General features: G+C 30.7%; 3 protein-coding genes across 8 annotated transcripts; all 3 read left to right on the top strand.

Moving 5' to 3' along the window:
• Positions 1-4,941: 4,941 nt before the first annotated feature.
• Positions 4,942-8,104, top strand: LOC107904785 (acyl-coenzyme A oxidase 3, peroxisomal). 6 transcript variants are annotated; one of them, XR_005914189.1, is made up of 7 exons: positions 4,942-5,460; positions 5,560-5,660; positions 5,749-5,842; positions 6,014-6,186; positions 6,285-6,407; positions 6,525-6,578; positions 7,807-8,104. XR_005914189.1 is itself a non-coding variant. In XM_016831274.2 (5 exons), exons 2-5 carry the CDS (start codon positions 5,634-5,636, stop codon positions 6,319-6,321), a joined length of 345 nt encoding a protein of 114 aa, XP_016686763.1. In that variant the 5' UTR covers positions 4,949-5,460; positions 5,544-5,633; the 3' UTR covers positions 6,322-6,516. The 6 variants fall into 6 exon arrangements, 1 of the variants encoding a protein (XP_016686763.1); XR_001686334.2 differs by having other exon boundaries at positions 4,944-5,460; positions 5,544-5,660; XR_005914188.1 differs by lacking the exon at positions 7,807-8,104 and adding an exon at positions 6,832-7,797 and having other exon boundaries at positions 4,946-5,460; positions 5,544-5,660; positions 5,749-5,856.
• A 6,331-nt stretch (positions 8,105-14,435) lies between these two features.
• On the top strand, positions 14,436-15,571 carry LOC107903091 (uncharacterized). Its single transcript, XM_016829146.2, has 2 exons — positions 14,436-14,984; positions 15,279-15,571. Exons 1-2 carry the CDS (start codon positions 14,536-14,538, stop codon positions 15,280-15,282), a joined length of 453 nt encoding a protein of 150 aa, XP_016684635.1. The 5' UTR covers positions 14,436-14,535; the 3' UTR covers positions 15,283-15,571.
• Positions 15,572-16,440: 869 nt separating this feature from the next.
• Positions 16,441-17,552, top strand: LOC107904787 (cytosolic sulfotransferase 15). The gene has a single exon (XM_016831275.2). The coding sequence runs from the start codon at positions 16,512-16,514 to the stop codon at positions 17,445-17,447; it is 936 nt and encodes a 311-aa protein (XP_016686764.1). The 5' UTR covers positions 16,441-16,511; the 3' UTR covers positions 17,448-17,552.
• Positions 17,553-18,678: the final 1,126 nt, after the last annotated feature.

Raw genomic sequence — 18,678 nt, 5'->3', positions numbered from 1 at the left:
AAATCATCACTTCATATGTACCTAAAAATATCGACCGCAACCAAGTTTAACTATGATACCTGAATAAAACACTTATCTACTATTGCTATACACATAACTCTTCTATTATAGTATTTCTTAACGTTTGAAAACAATCCCCTTATAGTCCACTACAAAGTCCTCATACCTTCCACCACATAGAAAAAAACACAACAGTAAAAGAAAACCATGAACCACTCAACAACAAATCTTCTTAGTTCAGCCTGACACCCATCTGTCCCTCAGGCACCCTAAACTACAAACCTTCTAACTTTATTATTTCATCAACAACATCCCACTCGTCACATCTAACACTAAACCCCAACTTTTGTCCAACTTCCTAGGCATTCCTTGCCTCCCTGAGAACAAATCTCTTTTTGTTACTAATATCTGAATTCGAAAGGGAAGTGTTAACGACAACCTCCTTTCTATCCGAAAAACACATGATAGTATTTTACCTCTATTTGTGAAATGTTTTAACTTCGCTAACAATGCATCAAATGATTTTGTTTTGTTTTTTTTTTCACACATCCAAAAATTTGAATAAATTTAAAATATATGAAAAAAAATTAAATCAATTATAAAGGTATTCAAATAAAACTAAATTAGTATACTAATTGCGTACACGAACAAAAGATGAAATATTAAAATAATAGTAAAAAAAAAAAGATCCTGGAGTGCCCTTCTTCTTACACTATTGGATAGCCAAAAGCAAATAAAAAAGGTTACCAAAAAATTTGAATTCCACCAACATGTTTGTATACCTTTTAATCAATGGTTGATTACGTGATACAAATATTTTGTGGAAACATAATTTACTTCTCTTTTGCAATTATTGTAGTATGAGTTTTCTTCAATCAAATTATAATCGAAATAATTCAATATCCGATATATAATATAATATGTTTTTCAAATATTTTAAATTGGATTTGTTATTAGTCACAAAATCTCAATTACTCCATTAATTTTAAATCATTTTATTTAAAATGAAGCTGATTTTTCATTTTTTCAAAAAAGTAGATGAGAGATGAAGTGAAATGGATTTTTTTTATTAATAGACATAATTATTTGTTTTGCCCCATCATGACCACAATATGAAATTATCATTTTATCATTGTATATATAACTATTAAAAGGGTAAAAATATAATGTTGTGTTATAAAAAAAACTCATACATTTTAGGTTTTTTTTTTTAAAAATTTATGTTACAATATTTACTTACCTTAAAAAAGATGAAAAATATTAACAATAAATTACAAAAATTAAATTGAAATGGAATAGAGTAGGGTAATGTGAGATGGATACAACCAACATCCATAGAAATGTCAAAATTATACATCTATAGTGCAATGAAACAGTGGTGTATTTAACATCCCCTTCCGTCTCCCTCCATTCCGGTCCCTATTTACTTTCTCTTTTTAGAAAAATCATAAATTTTATAAAGAATTCAAGCATATTTAAATATAATATTTATTATTCAAATTTACTTTAATTCACCTCATATAATAATACGAATATTTAAATTTGTTATTTAAATTCAATACAAACTTCCGTAATTTTTTATAAAATTCATACCTTAAGAATTTATTAATATATTATAATTACCATATCTTGAATTACTCTGTTTTACTAAGCAGTAAAATCATAAATTTAAGAAAATAAAGTAAAGTGAAATGAAGCAAAGTAAACATTTACTAAAATTACCCATTCGACGGATCACCTTCACTTATAAAAAAATAAAAAACTCAAATCAACATACGAAGATTTAAAAATGATATTCTTAAAAGAGATAATTATAAATTAAAAAAATGAATTTTTATAAGAGCAATTATTCTTTTTATTGTCAATAGAATAAAAAAAATTCATAAACGGATTTAAGAAAATGTTAAGTGTCTTTTTCAACTATTTATTATAATTTTAATAACTATATCCAGACTTGCTTATAAAAAAAATTTTCACTCTATTAACTATGTATAGAATAATAATCCTTTTTTATAAAACGAGGTAATAAAAAGAAAAAGAGCAATGTACGAAAGTTAAAAGCCCAGAGAACAAAGGCATGCGTCTAAAGCAAAATAAAGGGTGGTTTTGGCGAGTTTAATTGGATCATTTGGGTTACTAAGAGTTAGAAACCACTCACTGTATATGAATAATATTTTTTATGGATTTGTATTCAATATGCTTTTAGTGGAAATTTTTAATTTCATAAATAATTAAATTTAAGTTGTAATTGTTTGAATATATAATTATATTTCTGAGTATATTGTATTTGTAATTATCCAAAATTTAGAAAAATCAACTTCATATTTATGTCACGAGGTTAGATTTTTTATCTCGTAATTCGTGTGGTCTTAAATAATTTCTTCGCTTTAAATGCGCTTAAATCAGCTTAACTCTTGCAAAGTAAGAATTCTCATAGAACTTCTCCAAGGCATCGAATTATAAAATAAAAAAAAACTCAAAGACAAAAAAAAAAGCTCGAAAGAACATAATAGTTACAGAAAAGCAAAGCATGTTGTTTGAATAAATGCTCTCAATATGTTTTTAACTCAAAGAATATGATACAATAGGTTATTACAAATGAGGAGGAGACCCTCTATTTATAGTTGAACTCCCCTAAATCCAACGGTACAACTATCTTTATATCAATGAACAAGATTGAAGCATATCTATAATTAAGGGATTTACATAATTCCCAATATTACAAAATCAAATCTTATTAGATTACAAATATTTTAAGATGACTTTTCCTATTTACCATCACTACACCAAAACAGGCTTTTAGCTGCATTTTTAGCGGCGTTTTGACAAAAAAACGCCGCTAAAAATCGATCATTAGCGGCACATTACGTAAAACACCGCTAAAGATCGATCATTTGCGGCGCTTTCAGGAAAGCGCCGCTAAAAATGAGCATTAGAAAAACGCCGCAACAAATCCTAAGCCCAACGGCATCGTTTTCTACCTTTCGGGGCTTTAGCGGCGTTCTTTAAAAAAGCGCCGCTAATGCTCAGATCTTTAGCAGCGTTTTTGAAAAAGCGTCGCGAATGCCCAGATCTTTAGCGGCGTTTTTGAAAAAGCGCCGCGAATGCTCAGATCTTTAGCGGCGTTTTTGAAAAAGCACCGCTAATGCTCAGATCTTTAGCAGCGTTTTTGAAAAAGTGCCGCTAATGCTCGGGGCTTTAGCGGTGTTTTTTAAAAGCGCCGCAAAAACATTTTAGCTTGTCAATTTACTATTTAATTTGTTTATTTATATTAATTAAAATTCATTTTATTTTTAATTGAATATTTGTTAAAATGGATAAATTTGAAATAATGACACGTAAAAATAATTTGAAATAAAAAAATATAGAAAAATATTTGTTAAAAATGGAGAAATTAAAATACTATTATTTAAAATAATTTTAAAATTTTTGGGTACATAATTGATTGATTTTTAATTTATATATTAAATAATTTCAAATATAATTGTAAAAGATACGATAGTATTAATTTTAAAATATTTAATTTAATTATCATTATAGTTTAGGGTTTAATATATATGGTTTAGAGTATATATGGTTAATTTAGGATTTAAGGCCGGTTTAAGAGTTACAATTTTAAGGTTTATAGATTATGGAATTAGGGATTATAGATTAGGGATTCTGATTTAAGGGTTGTGATTTAAGGTTTATGGGTTAGGGGTTAAAGGTTAAGAGTTAGGGATTTAAGGTTTATGGATTCGGTGTTAGGTTAGAATTTAGGGTTTAGATTAATTAGTGTGTTTTAATTTATATATTAAATAAAGTTTAGGGGTTAGGGATTTGGGGTCGGTTAGGGTTTAGGATTTAGATTAATTAGTGTTTTTTAATTTATATATTCAATAAGGTTTAGGGGTTAGTGTTTATGGGTTTGGGGTTTGGGGTTAAGAGTTAGTGATTTATGGTTTAGAGATTTAGGGTCGGGTCAGGGTTTAAGGTTTAGATTAATTAGTATTTTTTTAATTTATATATTAAATAAGTTATTATATAATTGTAAAAGAGATAATAATAAATTGTAAAGATTATTAATCTAAACCATTTGATATATTTAAATATTAGATTTAAAAAATTAGTAAAAAAATGTAACAAATTGATACGGATAGGTAACTATCTATTTTGGATATATAGGACCAAATTGTAACAAATAAAAATAAAATACAAAAACTAAAATCATTCCACATCGAACATCTAGCAAAATAATTATCTTTTAGTTAAAGAAATATCTCTAATAAAATGGAGATTAGATCGGAAATGAATAATATAAAATCATGATTAACGTCTCAATCTTTAATAGAAATTTGATATGCGAGAGGTTAATTGCTCACATTGGATAATTCTAACTTAATAATTAATTACAGCCATTTAATCATTTTTTTTCTTATTAAAATATACGATATTTATTTTGAGAGTACTTGATTTTTTTATAAAAATTCAATTTATAAAAAAAATAATAAATGTTTTATAAAATCACTTAACTAATAATTTTTAACAGACAAAATAAAAGATTTTTTGCATAGCAAAACAGTGTCATTTTATTCTAAATGAAATAATTTTTTGTGCCGTTTTTATGAAAAACGCCGCAAAAGGCAAGCAATAGCGGCGTTTTTATAAAAAACGCCACAAAAAATAATTTTACTTTAAAAAAATAGCACCCTTTTAGCATAGCAAAACAGTGTTGTTTTATTCCAAATGAAATAATTTTTTGCGGCGTTTTTATGAAAAACACCGCAAAAGATAAGCAATAGCAGCATTTTTATAAAAAACGCCACAAAAATAATTTTACTTTAAAAAAATAGCGCCCTTTTAGCATAGCAAAACAGTGTCCTTTTATTCCAAACGAAATAATTTTTGTGGCTTTTTTTGAGAAATAGCGGCGTTTTTATAAAAAAACGCGACAAAAACTTTCCCCCCTAAAATCCCTAATTTCCCACATCCAAGAAAGAAACCCAAAAGCTTATTCAACTCTGTGTTTCTTCCCAACTGAAGCCAAGCCAGTTCTTGTTTGTTCTTTGTCTTAAAACTCTCAAATGGATACTAGAATCAATTCTCTCGAATTTCAGATATTTTTTTACTTTGTCGTTTTTGAAGGGCATTTTCTACCCTATTTAGTAGGTTGGGCGGCTAATCGACGGGCACCACTTGGAGGTAAGGGACCGACTTTTTGGGATGATGAGCCAGAGCAAGTTGTTCAACCCCAGAGTGAGGGGGGAAGGTGTTCGTATTGCCTAACTATAACCAGCCCATGGAGCAGCAAAGAGAGATAATGTTGAAGCGCATCGACTACTTGTTCGACATAAGGGAGTTCAAAGGATGGTTAACGGAGCAAGGTGAAGAGATTGAGTTGAAGAAGTTCGCTAGCTTTGAGGTTTTTGGTATCTTCGATCATTCCATGGGAACTATGCTCGCAGTTCACTTCTTCTTGTGGTATGCTATCCCTTTCCTGTTTATTTCAAAGCTTGTTCTACTTTTTTATTAGCTTTCGAAATGTATAATTTGATGTTTCCAAGGGCGGTGCCGTCCAAGTTTTCGGTACCAAACACCATCATGACAAGTGGCTGAGGGACACAGAAACTCACGTCGTCAAGGGTTGCTTTGCCATGTCTGAGTTGGGGCATGGAAGTAATGTATGTCTGAGTCGAGCTTTAATCTGAATTCTTTATAGAACCTTCTACTCTTTCATTTCCCTGATTTATTCCGGTATATTGCTTTTAGGTTCGCGAAGTTGAAACAGTAACAACATATGATTCAAATACACAGGAGTTTGTGATTAATACTCCATGTGAATCAGCTCAAAAGTTTTGGATTGGTGAGGCAGCCAATGTATGCTTCTCTTAGAACCAAATACCATTTCTTTCTGTTCTGTCTTTTTAGCTTCTGTTGCACATATGAAATTTTTATTCAATTGTTTTTATTGTCATTTCCCTGGTTTTGCCTATATGCTGACATCGTATGCTTCTACCGTTGCTTTGCTCTATAGCATGCAACACATGCAATCGTGTTTTCACCGCTAAATATCAACAGAAGCAATCAAGGAGTCCATGCATTTATAGCCCAAATCAGGGATGCTGATGGTTATCTATGTCAAAACGTTTGGATTGCTGACTGTGGTCGTAAAATTGGTCTAAACGGTGTTGATAATGGTCAAATCTGGTAATTCTAAACCTACACTTCTTTTTCTGTGGTATGAACTCTAATATTTTTGTTTCCTTGGAAAATTCTAATTTAAAGGTTTACATTTGCAATTTCAGGTTTGGAAATGTGTATTCCAGAGGCTATGGGATGTAGAAAGCAACAATGATGGCCAACAAGGAGGGTGCGTTTTGCGGGTTATATTATAGTTTTAGTCATTCTATCTAAAATGTTCTTTGCAGGTAAGTCTTTTTGGTGTTCTTAATAGATTTTTAGTAGTTAACTGTTGAGTAACTTTGGTGCTCTGTTGATGTACCATGATTCAGGATAATCACTTAGTTTCTTTTTGGATTGGGCAGGTTGGTTATGTGACAACCATATGCTTCACATGTTTCCTACTCAGATGCATCATGGTAGACCCCTCATTTCTTTTCTGGCTTTACTAACCCTTTGTATTTCTCTTGAGAAAGCTATAAGCTTGTTTTATTTGATCTTTGTGAAACTTTAGATGCATATAATGTTTATAGCCTTTTTGTTAAAAAATGGAAGTACTCAACTTGAACCCTTTAGCTGCTAGTTGGTTTAGATCATTTATCTAATTGATCAATCATTGATCATTTGTCCAAACTTATCTAATTTGAGCTCTATTGTTATTTTTTTGTGTAGATGTGCTTTAATGCATTTGACAAAGGTGCTGACCTTGATGTTTTAAACCATCCAATTCTAAACTTAATATATTACCTGCTAAGTTTGATGAATGGTTGTTTCTGATGAATGGTTGTGTTATGTTGCTTATTTCTATTAAGTTAGATACTCATGTTCAAATACAGTGTGGAAGTTTTTTAACTGATCTTATTGCCATATAAAAATTAAATGATTGTTGCATGCTTCTTTTACTTAACTAGAAACTCATATTTCAAGAAACTGCAAGTTTGACAAGCAATTTATAAGTCTTTGCCATCAGATTTTTACATCAAATAAGCTTTCATGTGCAGTGATGACTATTTTTGCTGTCAAGTATAAAACGGGGTTGTTTTAACATCATATATTGTTATGACCAGATGCTGTATACTGGGTCAAATAGACCACCATCACCCAACTTTTATCCTCATTGCAACCTAGTCCTTGAACTTAAGGTTTAAATAATAGTTTCACTGATAATTGTTAGTTACATCTGCAGCCATGTGTTAAGTTTTTTAATTTTTACTAATTAAATTAAAGAACATATACTTCTTTGCCTATTATCATAGAAAATAGATTTATCATGGTGGATTCTAAATATAATTCTTGTTTTATTTTTGAATTGTATGCTTTTTTTTCCGAATATAATCTTTAGTTTAATACATATGGCCTTTATCAGCATGTTTCTGTTCTGGTTTTTGCAAATTAATACTATTGTTTCTTGTTAAAAAATTGAATAGTTTAGACAATCATTAGAAAGAATGCCTATTTGGGACAAATGGAAGAGCTATGATTGAGATTGTTTGTTAGTATGGTTCAACCTGCTACTAAAGCTGCACATAATTGTTTGTTATATTTATTTTTTGAGCCTTAATGGCTATATATATTTTTTATTTTTAACATCTCTGTTGTTTACCAAGTTTGTTGGTTTATCTGATCATTTGGTTTTGCATCCTTTAGATATTGAAGGTGTAGTGGAGGATTCAATCTCTTCAAGCTGGAAAAGCCAAGGCTAAGCACTTCTTTAAGTGGAGTGTTGTTTAATGTTGCATTCCATGGTCGTTTATCTTACTCGGAATTTCAATTAGGTGTCATAGAAGCAGGGTTTTGTAGCTACCTTGCGTACTAGCTTCTTTAATCATGATTGTTAATTATTACGTGTTTTGTAGCTTTTTTTATATTTGGCCGAGTTAATATAGATTAGATGAGTTGTGAGGTAGATTGCTCATTTATTTAAACATAATACTTTAATTCTAAATTTAAATTCATTAAATTTTATATTTACCTTTAAAGTTAAAATTTTAATGGAAAATTTAATTTAATTAATTTTTTTATCCTTAAAATTATATAGTTTAAAGTTTAAATTTCAAAAATAAAACATAATATAATATTTATTATAGAAATAAATATTATTTAATTAATTTTTTTTAAAGTTATGTTTTTAGCGGCGTTTCTAAAAAAGCGTCGCTAAAAGTCAATCTTATAGCGGCGTTTGTAATAGACGCGTCGCTAAAGGTCTTGATCTTTAGCGGCGTTTGTGGTAAAAGGCGCCGCTAAAGGTCTTGGTCTTTAGCGGCATTGTGGAATAAGCGCCGCTAAAGGTCTTGGTCTTTAACAGTGTTTGTGAGAAAAGCGTCGCTAAATGTCTTGGTCTTTAGCGGCTTTTTTTCTATAAACGCCGCTAAAGTTAGCGACGCCATCTTTAGCGGCATTTTTTCCGGCACTAAAAGCATGTTTTGGTGTAGTGCATGGTAGTTCTAATTTTCCATAAGTGCTTGCTGGGCCACTAAGGCTTTAAGTAAATTGACTTCGTCACTTATTTTTCGAATAGGACCAATTCAAGTGGGTCAAAGGAACCCATTTAATATGAAGATCTCCATATGACACTATTTATACAATAGTCAACTGACCCATGACACTTACACATATATATGGCAAACAAGATTTAAGTGATTTTTTTCTCATTCTAGTTTTATTTATATTCATTTAACTTGCTTTGCTCTGAACTGTATTTAATATTTTCGTTCTTGAACCTTAAAATGAATTCCTCCATACCCTCTTATCCCAGTTCAAAAACTTAAATAATGTTTCATAGTATATTAATTTTACATATACGCGACACTTGTGAATAATCCAAACCCACTTGCCTAGCTCCCATTTTGTGAGCATCCCGGTCCCTAAACCCCAAAGCTAGGGATAGAAAGGAGTTAGGAGACCCCAAAGAAAAACTAAAGGAGAAAAGAAAATAAGATAACAAGGGATTTTCTGGTTTCCTCAAAACCAAGCTTCATTCGAGAATTAGAATCGGTTAGGAGGAAGACTACCACAAGGAGACGCTATAGTCTAATCCCTCCATGGGTGGTTAAAGGCGGTGAGAACCAATGGCATAGGCAGTGACGATCTTTTGGAGCGAGTTCAAAAGAAATGGTTGCCTTCCCAATTAGCGATAGCATTGATGCTGGTGCTCGAGCATTAAGCAGCAGCAACGCTAAAAAGAGAAGTGTACAGAGTTCTAAGGTATTTTTTTTAAAAAAATTAAGGGGTTGAAAATTTATTTGTAAAATGTATAAAAAATTAGATTAATAAAATACAGTGTATTTTTTTATATATTTTTAAATTTATTATTTTTATAAAAATATTTATGTATTATATATTTTTAGAATTAGAACCGAGATAATATGTAATGGTGAGGGTTAATTTTTTTTAAAAATTATGACTAAATTGACACAATACATAAAAGTTGAGATAAATTTGTTATTATACCATTTTCTGAAGCCACCTCACCTTTTGGTTAAGTATCTAATGACACATGGAACGATATGATTGGAAGGGCACTAAAAGGGCATATATAAGGGGCAAATAATCTTTTTTTTGGTGAAAAGTAAAAAAAAAAATTACATCATATCAAATACTCAATCACTCCATGGACTTTATCTAGTTGAAGATCCTCTAAAACCTCATTAGGAGGCATATCAAATATTTGTAAACTCGACTTCCATGCAAGACAAACCTTTGCTAAACAGTCTGCAATCACATTTGTTTCTCTAGAGACCACTCTAATCCTCCACAGTCCTTCAGAACACATGATCCTTTGAACCTGTTGAAGAATTGTAATACTTGCATCTTCCATCTCTTTATTTGACAAGGCCATGGTCACATCGGCATTATTTGTTTAAACTGTGGCCTGTCTGTATCCTTTATTTAACAAAAATGAGGAGTTCGTCAAGAATATCTCACAGTTCTACTTCAAAAGAAGAACACTGAGGCAAATGATTTTTATTTATAGTAAAAAAATGGTAGAATAATTAATCTGAACAATTATATTAATGGGAAGTGATTAAAATGAAAAAAATTAAGCGATAAAAATAGGGCAAATCACATTTACTATTCAAGTAACCACCTTAAATTTATGTGACAAAAAAATTAGAATTCTTTATATTGGAAAGAAATTATAATTAATTATAATTAAAATTTTCATTATTTTAATAATTACATTTTGTTATAATTACTTTGAAGTAGACCTGTTCACGAATCAGGTTACCCGCCCAGGCCAAAGGCCTACCCGAATTTTGGAAGGGTTTAGGCAAAAATATTAGGCTCGAAAAATGGGTTTGGGCAAAAAATTAGACCTGGTTAAAATATGGGTAGGACCTAAAATGAGTTTGGGTTAATCTTTTGCAAACATGAACGAGGTTTGGGCTGGACTACAAACTCCCAACCCAATTCAGGCTGAACCAAAATTGGAGCTTGTGTCAGGACGAATTTGAGCTTCTAACTACTACTCATCAGACTATACAAGCAGGGTGTTCTTACGTAGTAGCTTCGTCAGAGGTAATGCAATCAGGGAAAATCCCTCGACAAACCTTCAGTAGTAACTCGCCAAACCTAGGAAACTCTGAAGTTCAATCACATTTTTCAGCTGTTTCCACTCAACTACAACCTCAATTTTCTTGGGATCGACTCAGATCCCCCCAGTAGTCACCACATGCCCCAGAAAGGAGACTTCTTGCAACCAAAATTCACATTTGCTAAACTTAGCATACAGTTGTTTTTCTCAGAGTATCTGAAGACCGTACAAAAGTGTTCATCATGCTCAGATTCAGTCTTGGAATAAATCAATATGACATCGATAAGGACTAAAACAAACTGATCCAAATACGGTTGGAACACTCGATTCATTAAATCCATGAATGAAGCCGGAGCACTTGTCAACCCGAAAGGCATAACCAGGAACTCATAATGTCCATAACAGGTCCTGAAAGCAACTTTGTACACATCAGTCTTTTTAACCTTGGGCTAATGATAGCCAGAACGGAGATCAATCTTGGAGAAAATAGACGCCCCGCGGAATTGATCGAATAAACTGTGGCCATGTGGGCCCAAAAATTTGAAATATTCCCTAGGGCTTTATAAGTCGTTCGGGTCGACTTATAAATAGGAGAACAATACGCTTCAACGCATTCGAACCTATGTTCTTCTACATTAGCAACAATGTTCATACCAATCGAGTTAAGACTTAATCAATAATTATTACTTAATAATTAAAAAAATATTTTAATTGAATTTAAATCAAAAGCATAATATATAAAAATAAATTATATTTATATTTATCATTTATGAACAAAATATATAAATTATAGAGATTCAAACTCAAGCAAAGATTGGAAATTCCATCAATGACAGAGTTATGGACAATTCTATATGTATGCGATGAATTTGGCATTACAACTCCAGTTAACAAGAATATTCTTGCTTTGCTTAGATGATGTCTTAAGTTATATTGAAATTAGATTGAGCTTGAAATAAATTATTTTACAATTTAGATCTATTCTATTTGAGTCCGAATGATTAAACAAGTATTTCTTTTTTGAGCCCGCGGATGTTATATTGTGTGAATTAAAGTAATGTTGTATCCATCTACCTTACAGATTACACATATGACAATAATTAAGTAAAAATTGGGAAAATATATTATGGAGGACCTACGTTAAGAGTTGGATTGCATTTTGCTCATTCTATTAAGAAAATAACAAATTAATTTATGTACATTAGATCAAACAATAAACTGATCTTTTCGTTAAAAATTCATTCTACCGTTAACTGATGGCGTGACTAACAAAACAAGTAGATAGTGACACGTAATGTGTTATGTCAACAAACATTTTTAAAACATCTTAAAAGTAAATAGTTTTTTTAATTATTATTTGAATAAACACGTCCAGGATAAATCTAGACAGAAAATAACTATTTCATTTAAAAGTGGACAACTCTTTATGTAGATTCATCTCAAACATGTTTTTCCAAATAATTATAAAGTTATTTGAAAATTATTAAGAATTATGACATATAACCAAAATTAAAATAGCACTCGTCAAACCACAAATCCGAAATAATAGAATCTATAACTTTTTGTTTTTCAATAAGAAATATTTATATTTCACGCCATTTACTTTGATTGTATTCCCTTAAATGTTCTTTTTTTTCTAAATTTGTAACATATTTTCACAGATTTTCACATTAGTTTTGTAGTTTTCTTTTCATTTCAAAAATAATTATTAGATATTTAAATAAATTTTAACATGGTGATGATAATTAATTTGAAATTTGAATATTTATTTTAATTTTAAAAAATTTTAATAATTTTTAAAAATTTTCTATAACTTTTAATAATTATTTGAAAAATCCAAGTTGATCATATACATAGTGTTTAAAACGTTTTACTAAAAAAAATTTATTTTTACAATTTCTATCTTTTAAATAATTATTGATGTGATAAAATGTCAAGTCAGCATGAGGTATATATGTCACACCATGTGTCGTTGCTTACTTGCTCTGTCAACTACATTATCGCTTAACGGTAAAAATGGATAGAATTGTAAAAGGAAAGATCAATTTCCTCTTTAATCTAACATATAAGAACATAATTACTCTCTTTATTTTGTTGACACTATTTTTTTTGATAAAACGGGGTCGACTTAGATTTTAAAAATAAAAATAAAAACGGGAGTCACCACCAATCCTTTTTGATGAGGTGTGATCGGATCACCTTAAAAAGTAGTTGTTTTTAATAAACGATTTGATTTTATCAAAACAACAATTTTGGCCTACGAAATTTAGAAAACGGGTTCAGGAGTCAGTTACACACGAGGAATGGTTAGCACCCTCGATACGCCCAAAATTGGTACCTTAGTTGATTATTTAATGTCTTCATGTCGAAAGCTGAAAGTTTGAAAAGATTTAAAATACGATCCTCTTTTATTAATGTTGATTTTAAAATGCTTTAATTAAATAAAAAATGAAAAATACCTCCTTATCTCGAAGTAACAAGACATCACACCCAGTAAGTTAGGACCCAACATCTCATATTTTGAGAGTAAATTTGCATTTCACTTTTTATTTAAACTTCATTTATTTTAATTTTAAAAGAATATTCGGTTACTTAGAATCAACGAGAAAAATCGAAGCCCAGTAAGTTAGGTTACGATTTCTCGAATTTTCTAAATATAGAATATTACCTTTATTTTTGAAATTTTATGTGTTTGGAAATTTAAAAGGATATTTTGCTATTTAGTTTTAACGAGAAAATCGAAACCCAGTAAGTTAGGGTACAATTTCTCGAAATTCCAAAATGTAAAATATTGCCTTATTTAGCAAAATTCCATTCCGAATAATAGCGGGTAATCTATTTGAAGGTAAGCATTAATTTTGTTTGGAATAAAATAAAGTAACCTAAGTTGGATGACTATGTCGGAGTTTAATTTACAATATGATGACGTGAAATAACAATATAATAATAAACATGGAATAATGATACATGGATAATTACACAAATGTATGAAAATAATATGAAAATACGAGTAAACTAATTATGGTACACACAATGGCAATACACACTCAAACATTATTTGAATACTAGGATTAATAATCAAAGATGAATAAATTAAATAACATATATAATAGTTTCAAAAATGAGTGGTATAGAGCAAATTAAAATAAATAAAATGTAGAGCAAATTTAAAATAATAATAAATGAGTCTTGAATAAATAATATAAAAAAGTAAAAAAAAAACAACTATATGCGAAACAATTTAAAAATATTATATATGAGAAATTTTAAAATAAATAATAACATGTATGTACGTATGAAAGCATAAAATAAGGAATATATAAAAATCTTGAAATGGATAATAAATAAGTTAAAATAAATAGTAAAGTAAAAAAAATACAAAACAGTTTTAAATACAAAACATTTTAACATAAGATAAGATAATATATATATATAGCACCTAAGATAAATAGCTAAGAAACCTTTTTTACAATATCCTATAAAAGTTTAAAATAAATAAGTAAAGGAATTTGAAAATACTAATAAAACCAGAAATGAGAGGAGATAATATATGTATATATTTTTTAAATGTATAAAATAAAACAGTTTCGGAAATAAATAATATAGGGAAGTTCAAAAATAAATAGCCTAGGAACAGTGGGCGTGATTGAAATCAGAATGAAATTAAAGGGGATAATCAAAAATTGAAAGATGGAGCAAGGGACTGATTCGTCACATGCTGAAAGTATCAAGGGGCGAAAGAATAAATGCCCGAAGTCCCTTATGCTGTGCGTTTTGACATGGGTCTGAACGAAATAAGAAACAAATTATGCGGATAAATTAAAAAGGAAAGAAAGTAAAAAATGGACTGGATTAAAAGCACGAAAAATGCAGAGACTATCCGCAAAATAACCCCAAAGAACCAAACATGCAGATTCCCCCCCCCCCAAAACGACGTTGTTTTGCGTCTGGGGTGGGTTCCAAAACATTGCCGTTTCAGCTCCCCAATTAGGCCCTCTTTTTATTTTTTTGTTCATTTATTCCCCCCATTAGAAAAAATCTGCAGAACCCTCTCAAATACCCTCCCCATACCTTCCGGCGGTTGGGATTCCCTCCGCCGTTCATCGTCCGGCGCACCGCCACTAAACCGACGACCGACGAAGCGTGATGAAGGGCTTTTAAAACCCGGTTCTAGGTGGGCTATGAGGTCGGGCTTCGACTGGAGGAGACGAAGAGCCTTGCACCCCATTTTTAAACCCGATTCCGACGACGGTGAGAGGACATCCGTCGACGGAGCTACAGAGCGATTCAGGTGCGCTCCCCCTTCTTTTTTGTTATTATCTCTATATTTTTCTTATTAAAATGAAGTTGTAAAAAGAAAAAGATAAAAAAAATGAAATAAAATGAATAAAAACAGTGAAGGTTTAACCTTTTCGAACTTGTATTTTTTGCTGTTTTGATTTCTAATGTGCGTAAAAAAAATACAAGGATCTGATCTCGCCTTTATAGCCGATTTGAACAACTCTCTATTCTACCATTTTTGTTTGTTTCTGTTGTCTGCTTGTGCTTGGCTTCTTGGTTGTTGCGTGTTCACCTTTCCTTACAGGTAGCAATGGTAGAGGCGGTCGAGGTGTCAGACGCAGTGGCAGAGGCGTGCGTTGGAGGTGTGGCAGACGACGAGGCCATGCATGGAAGCTTGCGGCGCTAGGGGACTTAGGGTTTGGCTAAAAATTTTTAAGTCTTGTGAGCTATTGGGCTGTTATTAGTTGGGCTAATTTAATTGTAATGGGTTGGGGTATTTTATTTTTATTTTTGGATTGGTTAGGTTTGGGTCATATGGGTCACAGGCAAAATGGCTATTACATATTTAATAAGGAGTAAAATACAATCTAACTTCTAGTACCCTCCACAATACAGTAAAGATAAAGTGGCCTAAACATCGATATAAATAGTATTTAAAACCTGGAAGAAAGACTTGAAAAATGTTGTTTAGGAAATTAAAACAGGCTTTTTTTTATTCACCATCTTTCGTAACTTTTCCTTCAACACGTGAAATTGAGACAAAAAGAAAAAGACAAAAACGCGTGAAATTAAAGCAGGCCTTTCTTTATTCACCATCTTTCGTGAGTTTTCCTTCAACACGTGAAATTGAGACAAAAACACGTGAAATTAAAGCAGGCTTTTTTTATTAACCATCTTTCGTAACTTTCACAAATCCTTTTTCACGTGAAATTGAAAAGACAAAAAAAAGCTCTCATTATTTGAGACCATCAACATGTTAGATATTGGGTTTTTTAGATTATTTTTTAAAATTTTGTCGAGAGGTAAAATAAGATTATAGAGTGATATTATTAAGAATTTGAGTACTTAAACAATGAAGCATTTGACTGAGATAATTTTTTTTGTTGAGCAAAAATATTTTATTAAAGATAAACTTAAATTAAAAAGAAAATTAAAGCCTCAATCATTTGAGACATAGTCATTAATTGATTATGATAGAATAAAATAATCAAATTTATAGTGATGCAAAGTCAATGAATTAGTAACTACGATAGTTAGATGAGATGGTAATAGTCTTTCATACATTAACCATTGATTAAGAGTTCGATTCTTGTCATGAGTATGAAACATTTTTAAAACCCGTGACTCCGCAACAACCCAAATACTAATAAACTAATCTTCAAAAATGTTGTTGTTTTCAGTTATTTAACCATTAGAAGACGTAATTACACTAATAAATAGATATAAAAAAAAACCATTATTACAGCACCTGTGATTTTTGAGCAAGAATAGTATATATATTATACTGATTGTTCTAAATCATTGCAATTACAATATTATGGAGAGCAAGGAAAGTAGCCTGGGAACACCTTCTGCTGCAGCATCTAATGCAGATGATCTAGGTTTAACCCAATTCCAAGGCTTTTGGATCCCTTCTCGGAGTGTTCCCACTTCATCCATAATCGCATTTCAGAAAAATTTCCAGGCTCTTGATGATGATATCATTGTTGTATCTAAGCCCAAATCTGGCACCACTTGGCTGAAAGCTTTGGTGTTTTCCATCGTCAACCGCCATCATTATACGTTCTCAAACACCCCCTTGAACTCTACAAATCCTCATCTACTGGTTCCTTATTTGGATATCCATCTTTACAAAAAAAACCCTAATCCTGATCTCTCTACAATATCCTCTCCAAGGTTGTTTTCTACTCATCTCCCGTATCCAATGTTAGCCGATTCCATCAAACGTTCAAATTGTCGGATTGTTTACATAATCCGTAATCCATTTGACATCATTGTCTCACTTTGGCACTTTCTTAGATTTATGGATGATCGGTCAGTGGAAGACCATTTTGAGATGTTTTGTAGAGGTGAAGAAGGGTATGGACCCTTTTGGGACCATGCTTTAGGGTACTGGAACATGAGCTTGGAGAAGCCATCGAATGTATTGTTCTTGAGATATGAAGAGCTGAAGGAAGATCCAGTGGCTCAAACAAAGAGATTGGCTGCATTCTTAGGATTTCCTTTCTCTATCGAAGAAGAGAAAACAGGTATGGTTAATCAAATTGTTGACTTTTGCAGTTTCAACAATTTGAAAGATTTGGAAGTCAACAAAACTGGGAAGAACCCAGGATCTATAATACCTAATAATAAGTTATTTTTTAGGAGTGGGAAAGTGGGTGATTATGTTAATCATCTCTCTCCTACTGCTGTAGAACGTTTAAGTAATATTTTGGAAGAGAAATTAAGTGGATCTGGTTTAACTTTCAAGTAAGTTGCTAATAATATTTGTTTATGTTATGTTCAATATTTCCTTTCTCTGTAAACTTGTTATCTCTACCTTTTGTTTGCTGTAATAAAATTATATTTTCACCTTGAATTTTTTTAATAAAGTTGGTGAACCGATAGTCTATCTCTCATACATACCTAAATGTGTGTAGGTAAACCAATCGGAAGGTTAGACTATCCGTCTAATCTGGTAGACCCATTTCACTTAAATCATGTTTTAGTTAAACCTTTTAATAAGTTAATTTAATTTAACTAATTATTATTTAACAATTAAAAATAGTATTTTTGTTGAATTTAACTCAAAAGTATATAATATGTAGCAATATTTTTTAATTATATTTATCATCTATGAGTAGAAAATATTCAAATTCAAACCTAAGCAAAGATTTGAAATTTCGTAAATGGTAGAGTCATGGACAATTCTACATGTTTGTGACAGAATTTGGTATATAACTAATTTATACATGGATTCATCACATAACTTATGTTGGAATTGAATTGAGCTTGAAATTAAATAATTTTATAACTAGGATGCATTCCGTGAATTTATATAATTACGAAATAATTGTTGTACCAATTGGATAATTTATAATTATGAATTAAAACATTCATCACCCATTAATCCCAACATTTTACCAAGATTTCAAGCCTCCTTACACGTTGAGATATGAGCTTTAGAGCTGGACGTTTCTTTTGTTTGCTCGTGTATTTATGTAATGTTTTTATCAACTTTCTTTCGAATGGCTGAGTAAATATACAAATATATTTTAAAAATATTTTTATAATTTCATATTTGAGTCGGTGTGGATTAAGGGTCAGATCAATTAAATAATGTTAATGTACATGAGTTTCCTTTTGAGGACGTGAGGCGAGTGAGTATAGAGGAGAGAAAATTGGGAAGAAATGAAGAAGGGTTGGTGATACGGTGCTTAACCCACACATTTTTATGGTTTATTCTAATTAATTTTGAATATGGATGGTAGTAATTTTGGTATTTTATTGATTATTTTATATGTAAGTGTAACACATGTCTAAAATGTTAAAATATAAGTTAAAAAGTGAATTTATCATGAAATTAAAAAGTGGCCTATAAGCATTTTAAAATTTAAAATTATTTGCGACTTACATATTTTGAACGATTAATAATTTAAAGATTCAACTATTGAATTTATTGATATAATTTTACTTTTAATGCATGTAAATTTCAAGCTAATCTA

Source organism: Gossypium hirsutum, chromosome D05 (assembly GCF_007990345.1).
Source record: "Gossypium hirsutum isolate 1008001.06 chromosome D05, Gossypium_hirsutum_v2.1, whole genome shotgun sequence".
Classification (NCBI taxonomy): domain Eukaryota; kingdom Viridiplantae; phylum Streptophyta; class Magnoliopsida; order Malvales; family Malvaceae; genus Gossypium; species Gossypium hirsutum.
This window is presented reverse-complemented; position numbering and strand designations above follow the sequence as displayed.

Bases quoted from the DNA above. Each gene is read 5' to 3' on its own strand.
- LOC107904785 (XM_016831274.2), top strand. From the start codon at position 5,634: ATGTCTGAGTTGGGGCATGGAAGTAAT. The intron at 5,857-6,013 runs GTATGCTTCTCT...TTTGCTCTATAG, and splicing joins GGATTGGTGAGGCAGCCAAT to CATGCAACACATGCAATCGT. The intron at 6,187-6,284 runs GTAATTCTAAAC...TTGCAATTTCAG, and splicing joins GTTGATAATGGTCAAATCTG to GTTTGGAAATGTGTATTCCA.
- LOC107904787 (XM_016831275.2), top strand. From the start codon at position 16,512: ATGGAGAGCAAGGAAAGTAGCCTGGGAACACCTTCTGCTGCAGCATCT.
- LOC107903091 (XM_016829146.2), top strand. From the start codon at position 14,536: ATGGACTGGATTAAAAGCACGAAAAATGCAGAGACTATCCGCAAAATA.